The following is a 23355-nucleotide window of genomic DNA, read 5'->3' as shown; positions in this document are numbered from 1 at the left end:
CACCATATATCATGGTTGACATCAATAGGGTTGTGCCTGAGCCTGGATCTTAAAAAAAAAAAAAAAGTAAACCTAGGTCAATGGTCTCCAAATCCATCATTCAATTGCATGCTAATATAATGGAGGTTGCATGAAGCTTGAAATATGGTCAATAAGTTGCATTCCCTGCTGAATCTGATTGGCCCAACTGCAATGGCCCAACTGCAAGCTGCAAATAATAATTATATTCAGTGGCAGACAAAGTCAACAATGGGCCCCTGTGCAGAATAAATAAAGGGGCCCCATGTGAGAGGCCATAATCATAGCAGATTACGATTGGATCCAAATAATGTCGATAACATAAAATAACATGAATCTAGGTGATATTCTGTGGGCACTGTGTTAATGTAGCACCCATTTCATGCATGTGTATGACTGGGCCACAAGCAAGCATCACTGCTCCTGGGTTTTACAGAAAAATACACCAAAGCCTACAGAATGCCATAACTGCATGGACCCTAGAGGACATGGGGCCTTTGTGAGGCTGCAAGGAATGCAAGAGCCACCTCTGATTGAATTAGCATGCAAGTTGAGGTTATTTACATATCATTGACCATTTCTAGTTTACCTCCCTCCCCCCCCCCCCCATAAAAAAAAAGAAAACAATGTGAGAGAAAGAAACAAACTTTATGTCTCTGTGCTAATATACTACTAGCGGGGGCATTTTTCTCTGAAATGTCCTGATGACCCATTATTCCCTATTAGCCTAAATGAATGTGACTTGTTGGTATCCCGAGTAGTATAATGTCCTTGTTATAGCTCTGAGCTGTAGAAAGATGAAGACAAAAAAGCAATAACACTTCCCCTTCTTATAGCGTCTGTCATGCATATTCATTACTTATGTATGCTTCTGCTAAGGCTGGATTATCCTGTGTTCTTTTCGGTTAGGATAAATGAATGCAGTATATGTGAAAATGAGGAAAAAATATTAAATAACAATGACTACTAAATGCACACGATTGGAGATGGAATGTGGAAATCTGAACTAAGAAAATGTTAAAGGCTTAAAGTAAACCCTCACTTCATCAACACAGCCCCACCTGTAAACATAGCATTAGGCATACATATGTAATGAACATGCATAATAGATGCTATAATAAGAGACATTTTATTGCTTTTTTGCTACATCTTTCTACAACCCTATAACAGTAAAGGTATAATATTCATAAGAATAAGAAGTTACATTAATTTTTTTTTATTAGGAAATAATGGGTCATTAGATCGTTCAGAGAAAAAGGTCATAGCTTACAATCTTTCCTTCTTGTTTTGGCATGTTTGAATTCTCCTCAGGAAGCATTCTAATTGGTCCAGATGAAAGCACCAATGTGAGCTGCTTTCACTGGAGCTCTGAGTTAAGGTGTCATGTGGTGCATGGTACTATAATAGGACAGTGTGGTAGATGGCAGTGCTGTTCATCAGGATTCCGGATATCCGGGTAACCCGGATAATCCGAACTTTTTCAGCTATCCGACCGGATTCAGATCCCGGATACCTGGGACAAAATCCGGATAGCTATCTGCGGATAGTTGGTCGCATGCCCGGATATCCGCGGATATCATGCGGATAATACTGTTACCATTGAGATGATGTCCATGACGTCATTCAGCCAATCAGAGCGTCATTCAGTTAATCAGAGGGCTCCCAGCCTAAGCCCAAGCAACCAATCACAGAGGGGAACCTTGGCCAGTCCCTCCTGTATATAAGGAGGGGGCCATGATGAGAATCTCGTCCTCATTATAGACGTTCCAACATGCTGGAATTCCACCCTGGCAATGTTGGAACGTCTGGTTGAACAGAGGTGGGCTGTCAACCTCTACCTGGCCAAAGCCACCATGGAGGCCAACTTGTTGGGGACCGGCACCACCCACCTCCCGGACATCATCCTCAGTGCTTATTGGGGAAAAATGCAGCTGGTGTGCTTGGTGCTGGCACCCTTCCTGGAGGCCACCAACATGGTCAGCTGGGACCATGCGTCGCTGTTTGAGTGGGTGACCATGGTGTGCATGCTGGAAAAGGCCCTCGGTGCTCTGCTGGAAGTGGGAGAGGAAGCCTTGATCCAGCAGGAGCAGCCGCAGCAACCTTCGCAGTCCACCTCTGTGCAGCAGGAGGAGGAGTTGGAGGACTTGGAGGAGTTGGAGGTCCCAAACCTTGAAGAGGAGGGGGAACAGCGGAGTGCAGCTGCGGTAGTGCGGGGGTGGGGAGAGCAAGATAAGGCTCCGGAATCAGAGGAGGAGGACAGCACTGTCAGCAGGCCAGAAGATGATGGGTCAGCAGAGATGGCAGCTCTTTTCCCCATTGCAGTGCACATGCTGCAGTGCCTGCGCAAAGCCCCAAGGGTGAAGCAGATGCGTGCTCAGGAGGACATCTGGATCACCCTGATGCTGGACCCACGGCTGAAGGGGAAGCTGGCTCAGTTCCTGCCTGTAGGAGGAGACCCTGTGCGCCAAATCAGGGACTTGCAGCGGATTTTCTGGTTCGGCACTTGGAGGATGCCTTCCCCCAGACTCCCACCCCCCCTGCTGTCACAGTCTAGCCCACACAGCAGAAGGTGCCTGCATCCAGCAGCAGCAGGCGCCCAACAAACCTGCTGTCTCTGACAAAGGCGCTCTACGCCACGCCAGTACCGCTCCCTACAGAGGAGGTGCCTGCAGCAGCATTCGGCTCTCAAAGCCAGAACCAGCATCTGACCCAGATGGTGGCCGACTATATGGGGTCCTACAGCGGGCTTGACACCGACACCCCTGTGGACTCCTTGGAGTACTGGGTCAAGCACCTGGTAATCTGAAGCGAGCTGGCGCAGTACGCTCTGGAAGTGCTGTCCTGCCCGCCTTCCAGCGTGACGTCAGAAAGGTTCTTCAGTGCGGCCGGTGGTGTGGTCACTGAGAAGCGCTCTTGTCTGTCCAGCCAGTCTGTGGACAGATTGACTTTTTAAAAAATGAACCAGGCTTGGGCGGTTGGTGAGTTCCTGGCCCCTGTTGTTGGCAAGAGGGGGAAATGAAGTGGCTGAGTGGGAATCACAATGCCTGCCTCACCACCCTTTACCACTACAACCTCTTGACTCCATCTTGATTAAGCCAGGTTCAAATTTTTTTCACAGCCGTGGAACCAACACACTAAGTGCCATGGTCAACTATGTAAACACAATAGCTGTGTAATTTATTTGGAGGTGTATGTGCTGTCCGAGTTGTGGGGAGGCCCCTACTGCGGCAGTACGACCGCTTCCTGGAATCTCTCCTAATTTTTTACTGAGCCGTGGTACCTACAAGTGCCATGGTGAACTATCTAAACACAATTGCTGCGTAATTTTTTTGGAGGTGTCTGGGCTGTACAAGTTGTGGGGAGGCCCCAACTGCGCCAGTATGACCGTTTGCTGGAACCTAGTCCTGATGTTCATTGACAGCCATTTTTTTTTTGGGGGGGGGGGGATTTTAATTACCCACATCATCAATTAGTGTTTCCCTTTACAAAATAATGATGCTACATGCCTCATATACCCTAAAAAACATTTTTAAAGCAATTTAAAGGCCACTTCTGGTTTTCCATCCGGATACCCGAAACCTTCGGATACTGGGGTCGGATATCCGACCCGGATTCAGATTGGAAAATTTTTGATCCAGATATCCGACCCAGATCGGATAGAGGGGTATCTGGATCCATATTAGCTGGCTCTTTATTCAAGATTTTAAAAGGCAAAAAACAAAAAGGCAGAAGAACAGGAGAAGAAAAGAAACAGAGATTAAAATAATAGAAGAAAAAAAGTTTATAGGAGAAGATATCTTGGTGGATAAAAATGAGAGAAAAAGATAGGATACAGAAATAATTATCTCATAGGATGAGCGAATACAGACAAGAAAATAAAGTTACAGAGAAAATAGAAGTAAAGAGATGATAAAAGGAGCAGATTAAAGCCGATTATTTTTATTTTATTACACACTATCATCTCATTCTCTCACGTTTCATGTTTAATAATTACCGGTATAAAGAGTTAAAGGGTCAAAGTGTCCTTCTTTGCTTTTTTACCCAGCAATGGCAGACATCAGGCAAAACCCTTAATCCTCTAGGGCCTACCTAGAGATGCGTAAGGTACGTACCTACACGTTCCCAAGCACAAGGTGGGTATGAGCCCCTTTGTCTTGAAATGGATGGGGGTGACTCTTGAGACCCCCATACACATTGACTGAAAGTTCAGAGTCAATAAAACACACAGGGGTTGTAATATTTTAATCTTAAAGTGAACCTCCGGACTAAAAATCTACTCAGCAGAACTGAAAAGGCTTGGTGTTTCTTTAACAGTTTCACAGCATCAGAACGTTTTTCTTACCAAGCATCATTTTTAGCTGCATTTTTAGCTAGGCTCCACCCATCAAAGAAAAAAAGCCCGGGCTTTTTTCCCTGATGTTGTGCAGAGCATGATGGGATTTCCTATGTTGTTATTCACATTGCCTAGCAACTGGGAGAGGTGCTCAGGACACAGGACAGTTGGAACTGTGTCTCATGCTCCCTGTCACCTCCTTTCAACCAAAAAGGATGACTGCCATCATGAAATCAAACATTTGCCTGTTCTTTTCAAACAGCGTGGGTAAGAGATTATATTACCTATTTATTTTAATTAACATAACTAATGTAACTTAATGACAGTATGTTTGTTTAGGCTGGAGTTCCTCTTTAAGTCATACTTGATTGCAGTATGACTCCTTCCTTGTTGATAAAACATTTCTGTCCATTTTTGCAGTTTTCTATCTTGATTAAGGCCCCTTTCACACTAGTACTGAAAACCTGCATTGCGTTACGCTTTCTTACCGCAAGGTGCCACAAGTTGAATGAAAGTCAAAGAAGCCTTGCCCTGTTAAAGCGATTCGATGTACCAGAAGCATCTGATCTTACAGCGCATTACCGCATGATCCGTGACGCAGGCAATGATGACGCAGCAAGTGTGCACGTCGGATACATGTGCGATGCGGCACGTATGCATGGGCTGATGTGAGTTCCAGTGCCCAGCAGGAATTCCAAGCTTTAGTCAGCAACTTGTAGCATCTAATCTTCTGCAAGTAATAAGTGAGCAGCCAGTGCCAATGTCAAAACCACCCCCTCAAAAACACTCCATCATTCTTTTACTTGCTCATCAAATTAGCAATTCATGGCAGGCATTATAGCCAGGCACTCAGCCGATCCATTCACCGTTTAAGAGCGATCAATCCGGTGATAGAAAGGAAACACAATTTTTAAATATGTCATCAATGCGTCAGAGGCCCAGGAGTGAGACTGCAGTTTCTTTATAAAGATCAAGTCCGAAAATGCCAAAGGGCAGAATTTGAAGAGAGAAGAAAGCAAAGTGGAAAGTTCCATCAGAAACAGAAGATGTAGACAAACAAAGGAACCAATTATTCTGTAACAAGTGCATGTGCAATGCAGAATCCACTTAAGAAATCCTGATATAAATTGGAGTTCCACACTCTTACCATTCTACTTAGATTGATTAAAGGTAGTAGGCAAAGTGGACACTCATGACAATAATAGATTTACAATGGAAGAGTTGAACAGTTCACTTTGAAGCAGAAAATGACTAGAACCAAAAATAAAAAATTGTAGAGCACTACGACTGCAGTTTCTTATGCAGAGTACAATAATGCTTACTTCTAATTTCTGTTTTTATTTAAATATATTCATTTTTCTATGTTTTTTTTTTCAGTTCTATTAGTTTTCTTTTCTTGGAAATAAAATTAATCACACAATGAAACATTAATACCAGGGAAAGTGAAGACAGGCAAGATAAAGCATGACAGTCTGATAATTTGGCGGCAGTTCAATTTGTGCTTTTGAGAATCTAATGAAATGAGAAATGCTGTTTTAAGCTTCACGCCATGTCAGATAACATGTCACTGGAATGTCCTTGAATTAATTGGTCAACTATATATTCTCCGCAAGCCACACAATGTAATTCCTGGGGAAGAAGGAGCCAGGTCCTTTTCTCTGCTACTTAGGAGCCATTGAAAACAATTATAGATGGACATTCCATTAAAAAAGCATGCATGAAAATTAATTTAAAGCCTTTTCTAAATTATGCCCTTCCTGTTTTTAAATTAGAAAATGGTAAGGTGCCGCGGATTATGAATCATTCATGCTCTTTACTGGGATCTTTGCTCTTCTCTATCACTTGAGAGATTAAAGTCACCATTCACTCTGTCAGCAATTCACCACCACATACACTGCATCATTTATTGTCCATTGTGTATGTTGTCTATAGCCTGTTGTAGACATTGTTGGAGTGTAGTGTGTCAGCTGACAAGGTTCATGTGATCAAGGTCCTGCTGATATGCATGCATTGTGGACATGTCTTAGATATGTCTATTTATTTTAAAAAAAAAAAAGCGAGAGAGAATTGCAAATTAATGGTGAATTTACCTGTAAAGAATTTTTTTTAATTATTATTTTTAAAATAATAAAAGTGTAACTTTAGGAAGATTTTGTTTTTATTTAGATCACATTATGTTAATTCAGGTCATAAGTGTCTTTGCTACCACGTTTGCCAGCCTCCTGCCCCATTCAAAGGATGTGCTGCACTTACATCATGGACACCTTTGAAAAGACTGGAACTTATGTGACATGCGTATTATCCCAGCCCTATGCTAGTTGGGATGACCATGTCTACTCATACAGTGCATTATGCAGGTGAAATTTGTGAATGCGGATACAATGAAGGTGACCTACAGACATAATTCTCTCTGAACAAAGTTACTTTTCAAGTGTTTTTCCATGTATACAGATACGAGGATATATAGATTTAAAGTCCAGGCCCATGTACACACCACCACTTACTTATAAACCAACTCATCCTGCTTAAAGCTACATTCACAGTTGTGCATTGTACTGTGGCATAATGGTCACTATGTAACTTGGCTTATCACACTGCAATGCACCACCTATGTGAGGTCTATAGTGCGGCGGGTGCGTTTAGTTATAACGGCTTTTGGCATCACACTGCATGCAGTGCACTACCACAAAATGTGCATGTTAACAGTAACAGTGACAGTGAAGCATACTTTTCATTGACTCTATGCTTCACTGTACTTCACTATACGTAACACAATATGTGGTTAATGATTGGCACCGCTTTGTTGCCTTCTGGCATCTGTTATGTGGCGTTCCTGTGAATGTAGCCTTACACCAAAAATGGCTCTCCATCTCCCAGTCTGAATTATTTACAAAGTTTTAACAAGATATACAGTATGTACGCTATTCTCTATATTGCGTAGTGGATTTATGCAAACTCCATTCTTGGTTAGAGCTAATCTATTTCACTTTTGTATTACAAGTTTACCATATGGGTTTGTTTAGTGCCTTTTGACACTTGTTTGACCTTTTCACTCAGTGACATTTTTGGGCACATCCATTACAGGTATGCGCCTGGAGTGCAGCAAAGTTCAAAGGGCACACTCAAAGCTTCCCACAATGTAGACCTTTTATGCTGGGGACACACCATACGTTTTTCTGCTCGATAGATGAGTTAGATAGATAATTTCCTACATGTCTCATATACCTTCCGATCGTTTTTGGGTCGATTTCACATAGAAGTGAATGGAAAAAGATGAGAAAAAAGAGAAGAAGATAAGATAATCGAATTGAGCGGAAATAATGATCGGATGGAATATCGAGCGGAAAAACGTATCGTGTGTACCCAGCATTAAGGTGCAGAATCTTCTATCAGGTCAATGGCTGCTACCTCTGCCCCCAACCCCACTCTCCATCATGTGATTGGATAGCAAGGCTGGCTGGGTGCATGGAAGGAGTAAACAGATTCCACCCTGTACATGTCACTGAGTGTAGGAAGGTAGGGAAGCCTGGGAAAAAAGGCCTCATTCCCTGCACTTGCTACAGGATGAAAGTTCTTTGTGTGTAGCTGTAAGCCTACCACACTGACAATGGAAGAGGTGGAATTCCTGCTGCCAAAGGAAGAGGTAAGTTACCTGTCACTATCGGTGTTATCCATCTCTGACAGTAATTTTCACCCAGTACTTGTGCTGTCACCTAGCCAGCACTAACTACCTGTCACTACCCGCTACCTGCACAATGTGTCTCCCAGCCAGCACCCACCCTGTTACTGCCTCCTTCCTGCACTGTCACCCTCCTACTGTATCCACCACCCAATACCTGTCACTACCTGCTACCTGCACTATTTTCACCCAATCCCACCCACTACCTGCCACTACTAGCTACCTGCACTATCTGCAACCCAGCCATCATCCACTACCTGCACTATCTGCCACCCAACCACCACCCACTACCTGTCACTACCTGCACTGTCTGTCATCCAGCGACCACTTTTCACTACCCGTTACCTGTGCTATCTGCCACTTCCCGCCACTTACTATGTTCCACTATCCTTCACCCACTATCACCCATCCTTCACGAACTACCTATCACTACCCGCTATCCTCTATCTGCCATTACCTGCACTACCTGTCATCCTGCTACCACCCACTACTTGCCACTACCTGTCACTACTTGTCACTACTCACAACCCACAATCTGCCAGCATCCTCCCCCTATAATGTAGTACTATTGTCACCCACTACCAACGGACGGTGAGAAGCAAGGAACAGCTGTGGCCCTAGATCGGGGGATCGGTAGTATACTTGTGATATGCTATTTTTAACATGCACGTGCAATATTTTAGATATGTTTAACTAAATGTGCAGTTTTACGTATTGGAGGCATTTGTGCTTGGTTTTGAGGTTTACACCGCACACTATCTTAGGACAAGTGACCTGTGCTGAGATCTGCAGCATCAAGCAGTTAGTAGGCAATGTGGGGAAGCAGAGTCCAGCCACCCTCTCACATCTATTGAACGACGGTGAGTGGGGTGAAATATAAGAATGGAGGGGAGTGTTAGAGAATTTGTGGTGGTGATCCCCTCCCCTTTACACCTAGACACTGTCAGTAAGCTTATGGTTTTGTGTACACTAGCGGTGGACTAACTTTTTTGAAACAGTGTGCACTATTATTTATTGGTCTCCATTTGTATTTCTGTTGTAGGTGTAATCATGTCAAGAGGATTCTATGGAGTACAGTGAGCCGACACTTGCATGAACTGAGCGCCTCTATCTGTGCATGTATTTTCAATTACGTATTTTCCATTTATTGCAAATCAAAATTATTGAAAAGAATGCATTTTGCTAACTTTTTTCTTTTTCTTTTTTTAATATAGTACACGACTTCACCAAAAACAGTAGCAAAAATTACTTTTCTGTTCTAACAAGTTGTGCCAGTGAAAGCTAATCATAATCAACACAACATACCACTTTTACAAATTACTCACATTGCAAAATCCACTTATATCATCACAGGAATCTGAATGACCAAAGCATCTGCATGGCTCGCAGATCCCACCAATGAGGGTGCCATTAACTCTTCTGTTCCCTGGCAAACAAGTCTGCAAAAAGCAAGTCATATAGTAAGACAACCAAGAGTCTGTATTCCTGTAAGAGAGATTGTCAGGCAAGGGAAAGATTCAGATGAACACTCTTTTGCTTTTCAGCTTATTAATATGCATGCCATGCTTTGCAACTGACCTTATCATCACCTTTATTTGGAAGGGGAAATTGAATGTAAGCTTCCTCTCTCTTCTGAAGTAATGTGAAAAGGAAGAAAAAAGAAAGAGATGGAAAGAAGATCCAAGGGAGTTAGAAAGGAAGAGCAGTAAGTAACAGAATAATACACTACTAGCTTTTCTTTAGCGCTGTGATTTCAGCCTTGGTGTTATCTTCTGCTAAGCCATTTGATCAATGTCACTTTTTATCTGAATGATGTTGTTACTTTATTATTATTAGCTATGATTTATACAGGATCATCGTCTTCCATTGTACTGTACAAGACGGTGCCAGCTATCTTTACTGTACAAAGTAGGAAACAAACATGGGTGCATAAAAATAGAAGCATTGGGACCTATTCTCCAAAAAGCGTAAATAGTGTCCCGCGTGCTCTACAAGCAACGTATATGTTGTGTGTAAAGCAGGAGTTAATGTACAAACATGACAAGGGCTATGGAGATCCGTGAGCCAAACAGAAATAATATAATCTAGGAGTGAGCCAAATTTACCCCTAATGAATAACTAATCCATAATTAGGTGGCTCAACCAGATGTAAAGCAGTAAATATTCTGCATGTGGTTATACAAATAGGAGTTTAGGATTAGACATAATGCAATTGGCATCTATTGTGTAGTTTGCGTAACACCTGGTAAAATGTACGCACTGAATGAATGGGACATTTGGTTAGGCCACAGGACATGGCTCATATACACAGCATTTTGGTATGGAGGGTACCCATGTGCTTCAGATGTGTCTTGCTCCAGCTACCTTCCCTACTTCAGCCCTGTTCTCTGGTGCCCCAAGCTGTAAAATAAAGGTTCATATTGGCAGGTGTTCACAAGTTAGGAACTCCTTGCATTTGGACTATTAGACGCAGTGACTTCTTTCCCCCCCTTTTGGGGGAGAAAAGGTGAGTCTTATAGTCCAAAAATACAGTATACGTTGCTTGTAGAGCACACGGTACGCTATTTGCGTTTTTCTGAGAATAGGTCCCAATGCTTCTATTTTTATTCACCTATGCTTGTTTCCTACTTTGTACAGTAAAATGGAAGATGATAATTCTATATAAATCATAGCTAATAATAATTTTGACCTGTTCATTGTCTTTAGGGTCCCTCCCCCTTTTGCCCATTCATTATACTTTTTTTCTGCACAGCATCCTGGAAGTCCACCGAATGGGCGTGGCAATGGGTTCGCGATTCGCTCCACAGTATGCAAATCTATTCATAGCCAAAATCGAAGAGGAATACCTCAATGCATGTGGCATAAAACCCTTGGCCTACTTCCGCTTCATTGATGATATTTTAATCATCTGGTCCGCAAGTGAGGATGATCTTCTCCAGTTCCACAGGAACTTCAATGCCTTCCATCCTACAATCAAATTGAAACTTACCCACTCTCACACAGAGATTAACTTTCTGGACACCACCATATACATCAGGGGTAACAACATACAAACCTCTGTGTATCGCAAACCTACAGACCGTCCCACATACCTAAGATATGACAGTTTTCATCCCAAGCACATTAAGAACTCTATAATTTACAGCCAAGCTATAAGGTACAACCGGATTTGTTCTGACAGGATGGACAGAGACAAGCACCTGGATCACCTTAAGAACACTTTCATTAAACAAGGTTACAGTCCTCCCATGGCTAAGGCCCAAATCAGGAAAGCCAGCAACATCCCCAGGACTGAACTCCTGAAATATAAGCAAAACCAGAAAGAGGAACATGTCCCTTTGGTTGTCACCTACAACCCACACCTGGAAATCTTAAGGAGGATTGCTAAGGAACTTCATCCCATTTTACACAAGGATCACAGACTGAGAACGATATTCCCTAAATCTCCACTCTTGTCATATCGGCAACCACACAATCTAAAACAGATGATTGTCAGGAGCTCTTTGAATAGGCCTCAACAAAATGGAACATCACCCTGCCAACAAAAAATATGTGGGACCTGCAGACACATTTACTCCACTGACAGGGTAACGATACCAGGTTCAAAATAGGAGTACAGAGTACAAGGTAAATTTTCCTGTGGGTCCACCAATCTGGTATATCTGATCATGTGTGCTAAATGCCCCAATGTTATGTACGTGGGAGAAACTGGACAAACTCTGCGCAAACATATTAATGGACACAGGCACACTATTAATGATACCAAATCTGGACTCCCAGTTGCTACACACTTTCGGTCCAACGGACACAGCATGGATGATCTTCGTGTCACTGCCCTGAAGGGCGGCTTCAAAACGTCAAATGACCGATTAATAGCAGAAACAAAATTTATAAATTGGTTCAAAGCTGTGCAGAAGGGTTTGAATAAGGACAACAACTTTCTGCATTGGTATGAGATTGATGATATTTGAACTGTCTCCGCCACTCTAGCTGAACTTGTGAACTAAGAATTTACGATATCTCTGGGTCAATCCTAATACCAGGTCTGTGAGCAATGGAGTAAACAAGGATGCTTATCTTACCCCATTTAGATGGTCTGTTTGAATTAAGGCATCTTAATGACGTATTTATGCTTGAAAAAAATATCTGTTTTCCCTTTTGATGTTGCATGTACAGTAGGTTGCAAAAGTATTCGGCCCCCTTGAAGTTTTCCACATTTTGGCACATTACTGCCACAAACATGAATCAATTTTATTGGAATTCCACATGAAAGACCAGCACAATGTGGTGTACACATGAGAAGTGGAACGAAAATCATACATGATTCCAAACATTTTTTTACAAATAAATAACTGCAAAGTGGTGTGTGCATAATTATTCGGCCCCCTTTCATCTGAGTGCAGTCAGTTGCCTGTAGACATTGTCTGATGAGTGCTAATGACTAAATATAGTGCACCTGTGTGTAATCTAATGTCAGTACAAATACAGCTTCTCTGTGAGGGCCTCAGAGGTTGTCTAAGAGAATATTGGGAGCAACAACACCGTGAAGTCCAAAGAACACACAAGACAGGTCAGGGATCAAGTTATTGAGAAGTTTAAAGCAGGCTTAGGCAACAAAAAGATTTCCAAAGCCTTGAACATCCCACGGAGCACTGTTCAAGCGATCATTCAGAAATGGAAGAAGTATGGCACAACTGTAAACCTACTAAGACAAGGCCATCCACCTAAACTCACAGGCCACACAAGGAGAGCGCTGATCAGAAATGCAGTCAAGAGGCCTATGGTGACTCTGGACAAGCAGCAGAGATCTACAGCTCAGGTGGGAGACTCTGTCCATAGGACAACTATTAGTCATGCACTGTACAAAGATGGCCTTTATGGAAGAGTGGCAAGAAAAAAGGCAGTGTTAACAGAAAGCATAAGAAGTCCCATTTGCAGTTTGCCACAAGCTATGTGGGGGACACAGCAACCATGTGGAAAAAGGTGCTCTGGTCAGATGAGACCAAAATGGAACTTTTTGGCCAAAATGCAAAACGCTATGTGTGGCGTAAAACTAACACTGCACATCACTCTGAACACACCATCCCCACTGTCAAATATGGTGGTGGCAGCATCATGCTCGGGGGCTGCATCTCTTCAGCAGGGACAGGGAAGCTGGTCAGAGTTGATGGGAAGATGGATGGAGCCAAATACAGGGCAAACTTGGAAGAAAACCTCTTGGAGACTGCAAAAGACTTGAGACTGGGGCGGAAGTTCACCTTCCAGCAGGACAATGACCCTAAACATAAAGCCAGGGCAACAATGGAATGGATTAAAACAAAACATATCTATGTGTGCTAGAATGGCCCAGTCAAAGTCCAGATCTAAATCCAATTGAGAAATTGTGGCAAGATCTGAAAACTGCTGTTCACAAACGCTGCCCATCTAATCTGACTGAGCTGGAGCTGTTTTGCAAAGAAGAATGGGCAAGGATTTCAGTCTCTAGATGTGCAAAGCTGGTAGAGACATACCCTAAAAGACTGGCAGCTGTAATTGCAGCAAAAGGTGGTTCTACAAAGTATTGACTCAGGGGGCTGAATACTTACGCACACCCCACTTTGCAGTTATTTATTTGTAAAAAATGTTTGGAATCATGTATGATTTTCGATCCACTTCTCACATGTACACCACTTTGTATTGGTCTTTCACATGGAATTCCAATAAAATTGATGAATGTTTGTGGCACTGTGGCAGTACTGTGACAAAATGTCGAAAACTTCAAGGGGGCTGAATACTTTTGCAACCCACTGTATATAAGCTGTCTGTACCACCAGCTTGCAAACTAACAGGATGTAAACCTGACGAAGGCTGCAAGGCCGAAAGCTTGTTTATTCTTATTCATTTGTAGTTAGCCAATAAATGGTATCATCCTGATTTAAAACTTCTTGCTTAAACTAGGCATGTGTGAGTTCCAAACTACACATGCTCAGTAAAAGAGTACTTACTCCTTAATCACTTTCACCTGCTCATTGTCTTTAGGGTCCTTACCAGCACAGTATGACGAGTAAGTGCATTAGTAAATGATGTGCCTAATCTGAAATGCATATTTTTACTTTGATGTGTTTAAGTGATTTTTCACTTTATTCCAATATACTTCAGTCATTTATTTTGTATACTAGAAGGCATCACCTTTTTCAGTGATATTCAATGCAGTCAGCCCTAAACCACATAGTGATATGTTGGCTGTATATCCCAGAATAATGAATGGCCAGTGCACATCCCTTGTGCATGCAAAAGCTTTTATGTAACTTACTTCAAAAAAAAAAAAAAAAGCTATAGAAAGATAAAGAAAAATATAGGTTAACTAAGAGGAGAGAGGGAACTCATACATTAATGTAAAAACCCAATATAAAAAGAACATTTCTGCTAATAATATGCCACTGGACTTGGTAACATGAAAAGCACCACTGTAATTTCTTAAAGTATAAAAACACTTATGCCTAGTACACACATGTAATTTTGATTGGCCAATGATTGTCCAATTTTCACTTACGTGTAGTACGAGAGCTTACCTACACAATCTGTTCAATTAACTTTTTCTCCTGAGTTTTCTCCTAGGTGACCATTTTTAACTTCTTTTTAAAATAACTTCAGCATTTTGCAATTGAAAAAGTACCAAAATTAAGCTGAAAAAGTACTGTCAACATTATTTTGAATACTTTCTTGGTTGCTGATGCAAACAAGGGCATTTTATTGGCAAGTAAAGGGCATTTTATTGGCAACTTGGCAAGATGTGAAAATATCATCTAGGGACCACAGTAATAAACACTGTCCACATGTGCATTTTGCAGGGAGTAACATGTGGGTGCGTATGTATTAAAATGAATAAGTCAGATGTTCATGTGAATGTGAAAACACAAACAACCTGTGGGCAGCAGGCTGCAAGTATGTTGTGAATATAAATTATAATGGGTTATCAGTTTAACATTGCAAAGAAACCTGAAAAATAAGAAAAAGCGATCACAGCTGCACATTCACAAAAAGTACTAAGGAACAATATGTAACAACAGCCCACAAATGGCAGTCAGGGTCCTTATACATTTGTGCACCGTGGTTCCATTTTGCTTAACTACTTACCGACCGCCATAGTCAAAATCTATGCCCTAATTTGATGGCTATCTGGCTGCCAGGGCGTAGATTTCAACTCGCCGCCTCTGTATGCATCCGCCGTTTTCATCGCTCCCGCTAATATCGCCACTGAATCCCCGCTGTCCCCCATCGCAGCTTACTTGCTCTGCCTGTTTCTATGATGGCAGAGCCCTGTGAGTGGGTCAGGAGCCAATTTCATTGGCTTCTGGCTCTGTCTTTCAATGTAAGCAACTCCCATTAGCTTACATTGAAAGACAGGACCAGGAGCCAATGAAAGCAGCTCCTGACCGGCTCACAGGAACTCTGCCATCATAGAGACGGCAGAAAGGATGGCCCAGGTTCCCGACGTGCAGCGGTGATGGCGGGTATGTGCTGCGATTCGTCGGGATTCCGCCGTTTCTGTACCAGCGGTCTCTGGTCCTTAAGGGGGCAGAGACCGCTGGTATTTAAGTGGTTAAAGTATTTTTATAATCTGGCATCAATTAAGAATGATTTGCATCTCATTGACTATCCCTAGTATTAACCATTTCCTTCTGCAAGATAGTTGAACACCAAACTGAATAATAATCCATTTTTATTACTAAATAAAAGCTAAAGTGCAACAGTGATGCAAATCAATGGGCGCTAGTCTACTTTAGGAGACCCAGCAGGAAACCTCGTAGGGAACAGTTCTCCAATCACAGCACCCTCTTAAAGCACAAAGCATAGTGATTGGCCAAATAGAGCGGGCATAGTTTACTCCAACCTATTGGACACCTAGCAGTTTGAGAGGGTGCTGTCCAGTCAATCATGTTAGCTGAATTTCCCTATGAGGTTCCCACTGGGTCCCCTAAATTAGACTAGTGCCAGTCATTGTATTGTCAGTGGCTGATGAATATGAATACTGAGACACAAAGTTTCCCAAAACAAATCATATTACTTATGAATCAGACTTACTTCACAGGATGTTCCAGTGTACCCAGCAGGGCACTGGCATATCTCTACTTCAGATGCTGTTCTTCCTCCGGGCGATGATCTGTCAGCCACTTCCAGCATAACAGAACTCAATCTAGAACACATAACAGGCAGCAGCATTATACCAAGCATTATCAATGCACTATTTACAAGCTAATGAATCACCACCTTGATCTCAGGCACTGAACTGGGATTAGCACAGCCAATACAATGTAATGGCTATTTAACAGTGTTAAATGATGTATTTTATTTGTTTTTTTTCAGCAATAACAGTATTTAGTATATCAAATATTATAATGTCTGTCCAGAGCTTTGTGGTTTACTTTTATTGCAAGCTTTCAGCCAGCCAAAATGACACAAAATGCAAGCCATAAAACCCAAATGCTGAAACCTTGTTGCTTTATTTTCATGCATAACAGGGCAGAAGCATCCTGTACACTGGCTTGGGAATAAACAGCCCTGCCATGTTAAATGTCCCATCTGCCCTACATATTCTGAAGCAATAAAAGTCCAGGTTCCACGATAAATTGTCAGCTGCGGAGTCTAAAAGCTAGCTCTTATATTTTGCCCGTGCATATCAGTTATTTCTGAAACCATTTCTGTCACACGTTAAAACATGTTTTTATGATAAAAAATGAAACTCTCGTACTAAATCAGAAGACCATTGCAGAAGTGTTCCTAATTCATATATGGTCATGCAAGCAGACCCAAGTAAGGCTGACCACTGAACCAGGTCAGTTTATGTGTGGGCTTTATCATTAGTACTGTAGGTCATTTGAACATATAAGCATCAGAAGAAACAAATTCACTCGAAATACGGATGAAAATAACTGATGGATTCTCAAAAAAAGTCACCTTGTTTCCACCTTTTAATATTTCCAGGCTATCATAGTGATCTTACAGCTTTGCTCATCTGCAAATCACAGCTGGAACAAGCATGCGGCCACCAGACACAGACTTAAAATGAACCCCAGGTGAAAATAAACTGATGAGATAAACAATTGTATTTATCGTCCTAATCCAAAAATGATTTTTTTTTTTTATTTTAGATATCCCATGGTTTTTTTTTACATTTGAACATTTACAAAGTAGAATCAATGTTTTGTTGTCTCTGCTCAGTGGCAGCCTATTAAGTGTCTCTAAATGAAAATTCATGAACTATTGACCCTTTTTTAAATCTCCCCCTGCTCTCAGGAGTTGTATTCTGCCAGGAAAACGTATATGGCTGTAATTTGCTTATCAGTGATATGTACTATATTCCCGACAAGGTACTGACAAGACAGAAGCTGTCACTTCCATGCCTAAAAATCAACTCTTCCAGGCAGCAAAATAAAACAAGTAAAACAGCCTGGTTATTAATATGCCTTGCACTGTACATACACATGTTTATCTTATCATGTCACATGTCACCTCGTGCAGTGACAGCTTTGGGGGGGGGGGGCAAGCAGGGCAATCACACTAGGCCCCGTGCTGAAGGAGACCCAGGTGCCACGAGTACAGATATGCCCGTCGGGCCTAAATGCCCCCCTCAGGCTGACTGAGGCTCTTCCCGCAGCCAGGAGCTTGCAATAACACTGATCCAGCTGACCGGGAAGAGCTTCGGCCTGAGGGGGGCTCTTTTTAGGCAAGTGGCGCCTGGAGCCAGAGTTGGCTGGAGGGGTGTAACATAAGCTGGATTCACCAGGTCTGTCAAAGTGTTGTATTCAGTGGTATTGGTTGTACTGAAAATGATGTAGCCTGTAATAAACATGCTTCTAAATCATGATAGCATCTATCATCTTTACCAATCTGGTGTCTCAGTGGTAATATTTGGCACAGGCTACATAGTGAATACCATTGGGTACAACATATATGCAAATGCAGATATAAAGTACATTTCAAATGTACAGTACATTTCTCTGAGTTTATGTATGCTGTATGAAGAGATAAGTTTGCATGAAATAGTGATTTGTTGTTACAGCAAAGTACAATTCATAAACCCCTTGCTCTTGTAGTCAGAAATAACACTATATTGATATAAAACTTGCATTAGACCTCTTGCACTAACAAACTCAATTGTTTTTAAACAATAATAAGGTGTACTACATTAGAGGCAAACAAACCCTACACTTATGGCTCTAGGCTCCGCATATGACACTTGCCCCAGGTCCCACGTACTCTAAGGCCGCCTTTGCCTCTGGTACACTTTAAGTTAGATTACATGATCTAGCAAATCAATTGACCCTTTGCAAACTCACTAACACACATTACAGACAAGTCATTCAAACACAAGTTCATGATCATGACTATCCCTATAGCTGATTAAGATCCCTTTCCCATGTTATGTATTTCGCTGTGGTGCGATTATTATAAACATTACCACTCCTGTGCGCACACACAGTGAGGTATACTTTTCAATGAATATATACCTCACTTCTTGCCGGTGATACAAAGATACTCTTGCGCCGTCACAACGGGACCCTGTCAAAAACCTGAGCGGTTCTTGCCTTTTTCATGATTGCTAACTCAGTAAAGGACCAGCCCTTAAAGCATTGCTATCATATTAATCCGGCATAGTGGGGTCTGACCCCCTCTATAACAGTAATTATAGGTTGACGGTATACCTTGAAATTAATCAGAGCACTCAGTATAAGATTTTATATAAAAAATTGTATTTGCTTATCATACAGCATATATACAAAATATGAACAGTTCTAAGTAGTGTTTCCTTCTAACAGTATTCCATCTCATCATGGCCTATATAGCCAAGCGATCATCCATCTAGTACATTCAAAAAAGAATATAACAGTTGTGTTATGTAGAATAAGATCAAAAGCAGTCTCATCTGTATCAATAGCTGTGTTTATAATAGTTGTGTAAAACTTGTAGTAATCTTCTTAAAGAAAACCTGTACTGAAGATTAATAGTCAAAATAACCATACACAAGTCATACTTACCTGCTGTGTAGTCTACTCCTCAATCTCTTTCTCCTCTCCTGTGTCCTGTTTGTCCACTGTGATCAATGGAATTCTCCGTTCTCCATTTTGAAAATGGCCATTACTTCATAACAGCTTTTTGGTCAGCACACAGTTAAACTGTAATATCACCCACTTGAGCCATAGGGAAACATGGACACATCAGTTCTCCTCTCAGCTGTAACTGACAGCAACTGATGTAAAACTGACAACAACTGATATATTTCAGTTCTGACAAAATGTTGTCAGAACTGGAAGTGATCATTGTCAGAAGAAAATGGTGAGCTTCTGAGAGGAACTGATGGCAAGGTAACTATGTAATGTTCATTTGAAGTTACCTCATGTGTTTATTTTAAATAATTTTACTCAGTACAGGTTCTCTTTAAAGAAATAGCATAAAAAATAGCTTCTAAAAAAACTTCTTGCTAACATCTTAACAGAACTTAATGCTAAAAAATTAATAAAGTAAATCACCAGAATATTAAGCATATTACCCCTTCTCTGTCATCTCTTCAGCATCTAGAACCACATGTGGGAAGGTAGCTTCTGCCTCATGTGTCTTTTCAGGAGATTGTTGGGCTTCTGCAAACTATGAGCTTTCAGCCCCTACTTTTATAGGGATTGGATGCAATATGGCTGCCTAATCTGGACTTTCCCTGAATCCCAGGTTCTGATTGGCTAAAGATTCCATGTGTATCTCGCTATCTTTGACATTTAAAATACCCATAACACTTTTTGGTTTTGAATACCTTAATCATAATATTATTGTTTATAAATTCTTTAATTACCTTATCTTGTGGGAATTAAAGTCATTTGGAGTGCTTACAAATTCTGATCAGGTCATTTCTGACGCAGTTAATTAAAAATGGACGTCACCAGCCATCTTGTCTGCTGGCTGCCCCAGACATTGAGACTAAACAATGTCATTCATGACGCATTTCTGATAAAGTGTTCTCTGCTAATTAGTTTTCGGAAGGTGTCTGTACTTTCCCAGGTCAGCTTGACACTATAACACTGTACACAGACCTGTAAGAGCCTTCAGCAATGTAGGGCTTATTGAAACATACAGGGCTTCTAATATACTTATTTAAATATAAAGCTTATTATATACTTCTTCTTAAAACAAATAATCATATAAGATATAATTGCATATTAAATCTTAATAATATGAAATCATTTTCCATATATTTGCCTTTCTGATGAATAAATAAATTTAATATTTTTCCACCGACAGGGGTCATCATTTCATAACAAATAACAATCTATCAATAATATTCATTTTATAAGACTATGAAACCGCCAGGTGGCATCATTTGTCCTAAATATGGGACAATACAAAAACCTTGGAACTTATTATTGACATTCCAAAGAACAATTATAGTCAAAACATGGCATTATATTCTTGCTGTCTGTAACGGCCTTGTAACAAGTACGTCAACAATCTTCTAGCTTACAAGTTAAAACAATCTTATAAAAGTTTTACTTTCTCTATCACTGACAGAATCCAGCAGTAAATGCAATTCAAAGTAATAGATTCTATCATATAGGGTTTAACAATAATTAGTTCTTTTTTAGAAGGACTGTATTGATTATTAATGTTTATATATACATACACATATGACAGCTTTTCCTGCATAAATAAAACCGCTAGAATTCTGACAACCCCATGCACTGCACTTAATGTGATAGCCCGTAGGAATATCACTACTTATGGACAGGATCCGGCGGTTTTATGTGACGAGACGGACTGCAGTAAGTGTGAAAGGTCCCTTAAAGGCAGAGCTTTTGGTTGTAAAGCAATGCATTATTTTGAGTAGTCACAAATGTTTGGCAAAGACCTGTCTGGGTCAGTACATATCCTATTCTTGCAGCACCTTTGTGTGGTTAATTCTGAGGCATTATCTTCCCGCAGGAGAAGAGCGTTGGTGTGCGTACACAGATCCAATTTTGAATGACTAATTTTAACACTTCCATGTAAGGCCAACAGACTTTGAATTATTTATATAGCGCCAGCATCTTCCGTACAATAGATCACAAGGTATAACAATACAATATAAACAGTACAACAGTTAAAGGATACCTCATTTGAAATGTGACATAATGAGATAGACATGTGTATGTACAGTGCCTAGCACACAGATAACTATGCTGTGTTCCTTTTTTTCTTTCTCTGCCTGAAAGAGTTAAATATCAGGTATGTAAGTGGCTGACTCATTCCTGACTCAGACAGGAAGTGACTACAGTGTGACCCTCACTGATAAGAAATTCCAACTATAAAACACTTTCCTAGCAGAAAATGGCTTCTGAGAGCAAGTAAGAGGTAAAAGAGGGGAATTTCTTATCAGTGAGGGTCACACTGTAGTCACTTCCTGTCTGAGTCAGGACTGAGTCAGCCACTTACATACCTGATATTTAACGCTTTCAGGCAGAGAAAGAAAAAAAGGAACACAGCATAGTTATCTGTGTGCTAGGCACTGTACATACACATGTCTATCGCATTATGTCACATTTCAGTTGGGGTATCCTTTAACAGCACAAGACAATGGTGGATTACAGTTTATGATGCAAACAAATAAATTACAGATTTTTACATAATGGTGGAAGATATGCACACACACATTACTGCATTGTGAGACAAAAGGGAAAAGAGAGCCTAAAAAGTTAAGGGATAGTACAATAAGCAAAGGAAAGCTGTGTATGAGATGGTTAAAGGGTGGTCAGTAACCAAGGTGTCAAGAGAGAGAGCATGCTTGACTGATGAGGTGAGTTTTCAGGTTGCAGCTAAAAAGTTTAAGTGTAGGTGAGTACTTCCTAAGGCTGCCCAAGGAGGAACAAAGAGGTATTCGGTCACTGAACTTTACTAGTGGATGTCGCTGGAACGACAGGATGGATTGAGAACTGGGAAGACTCTATGGTATTCAAGCCTTCCCTCTCCATAGTTTTTTTTTTCACTTCAGGTTTACTTCAAGGTAAAAATGGGTATTCTGAATAATTTATTTATGTTCTACAAAATGTCATTACTGTTTCTCTTGTGTACTTGCTCGCATACAATTAATTTGCATTTGAATGTCAGTTCTTTTGCATTTGAATAGGCACATCACTTGAACCTGAATAGCATTTGATTTGTGTTTGTTTGACAATATTTTATTGGATTATATTTTCAGACAAAGTATTATGCTTGCAGACATAACTGGATTTAAACAGTGCATCCACATTCTCAGCTTGCTGCATTGTGAAAAATCCATTCACCTCATATGAAGTAACAGAAATTATATAGCAAGAACATTTAAATCGTATTAACACGAAAATATCATTCCAGCAACTATAGATCTCATATTAGGGTAAAAGCTTGCTGACCCTTAATTTTTCCACTATCTGACACCTTTCTTTCATGTGCACTATGGTAATGTTTATCATCATTCCCTCTCAATTAAGCTAATCTGTCAAACCAATGATGAGCCCTTTAGTGCAGTGTTCCCATTATCCTGGCCTTGTACATAATGTCTGTGCCAACTAGAGATGGCTCGAACCTCCGATTTTTGGTTCGCAAACCTCGAACGCGAACTTCTGTAAAAGTTCGGTTCGCGCAAACGTCAATGGGGATGAGAACTTTGAAAACTAGAAACATTTATGCTGGCCACAAAAGTGATGGAACAGATGTTTCAAGGGGTCTAACACCTGGAGGGGGGCATGGACAAGTGGAATAGACTCCAAAAGTCCCGGGGAAAAATCTGGATTTGACGCAAAGCAGCGTTTTAAGGGCAGAAATCAGATTGCATGTTAAATTGGAGCCCTAAAGTGCTTTAAAACATCTTGCATGTGTATACATCAATCAGGGAGTGTAATTAGAGTACTGCTTCACACTGACACACCAAACTCACTGTGTAACGCACCGCAAACAGCTGTTTGTGTAGTGACGGCTGTGCTGGACTGATGCGCACCATGGCCAGAGTGCAGGCCATGGCGGTTTTCAAGCCCATATGGTCTCCAGGGTGTGGTAGCTCAATGATAGAACAACAGTGACAGTCCAGCTGATCGAATTTGGTCCGTCCGCAATGAAGCAACTACCTTATTATCATGGGTGTGCCCCCCACCGAGACACTCATATAGCTGTCGGTCATTGCTTCATTGTGATACGCAAGCCCCTTCACCGCAGCAAGGTAACGATCATGAAGGGGAATTGACACATGTACATGCCGTTTGTTTTGTTGTTGCAGACGGCGTGCAGGCAAAGATGCTGTGTGCGGGGACTAACTTAGTCTTCGGGCAGGCAATAGCCCTCCGGGATC

General features: G+C 41.2%; 1 protein-coding gene across 12 annotated transcripts in view; it reads right to left on the bottom strand.

Moving 5' to 3' along the window:
• The window catches only part of LAMA2 (laminin subunit alpha 2), a 1150433-nt gene that overhangs the window by 574292 nt on the left and 552786 nt on the right, over positions 1–23355 (bottom strand). For 8 of the 12 annotated variants that reach the window (XM_068231524.1, XM_068231529.1, XM_068231525.1 and 5 more), the window contains 3 exons: positions 16095–16206; positions 9609–9662; positions 9356–9469 (listed from right to left, as the gene is read on the bottom strand). In XM_068231524.1, the coding sequence (XP_068087625.1) occupies positions 9356–9469; positions 9609–9662; positions 16095–16206 (280 nt within the window). The remainder of the gene's footprint in view (positions 1–9355; positions 9470–9608; positions 9663–16094; positions 16207–23355) is intronic. The other 4 variants (XM_068231527.1, XM_068231537.1, XM_068231533.1 and 1 more) reach the window with 1 other exon arrangement.

The sequence above is a fragment of the Hyperolius riggenbachi genome, chromosome 4 (assembly GCF_040937935.1).
Source record: "Hyperolius riggenbachi isolate aHypRig1 chromosome 4, aHypRig1.pri, whole genome shotgun sequence".
Taxonomy (NCBI): Eukaryota; Metazoa; Chordata; class Amphibia; order Anura; family Hyperoliidae; genus Hyperolius; species Hyperolius riggenbachi.
This window is presented reverse-complemented; position numbering and strand designations above follow the sequence as displayed.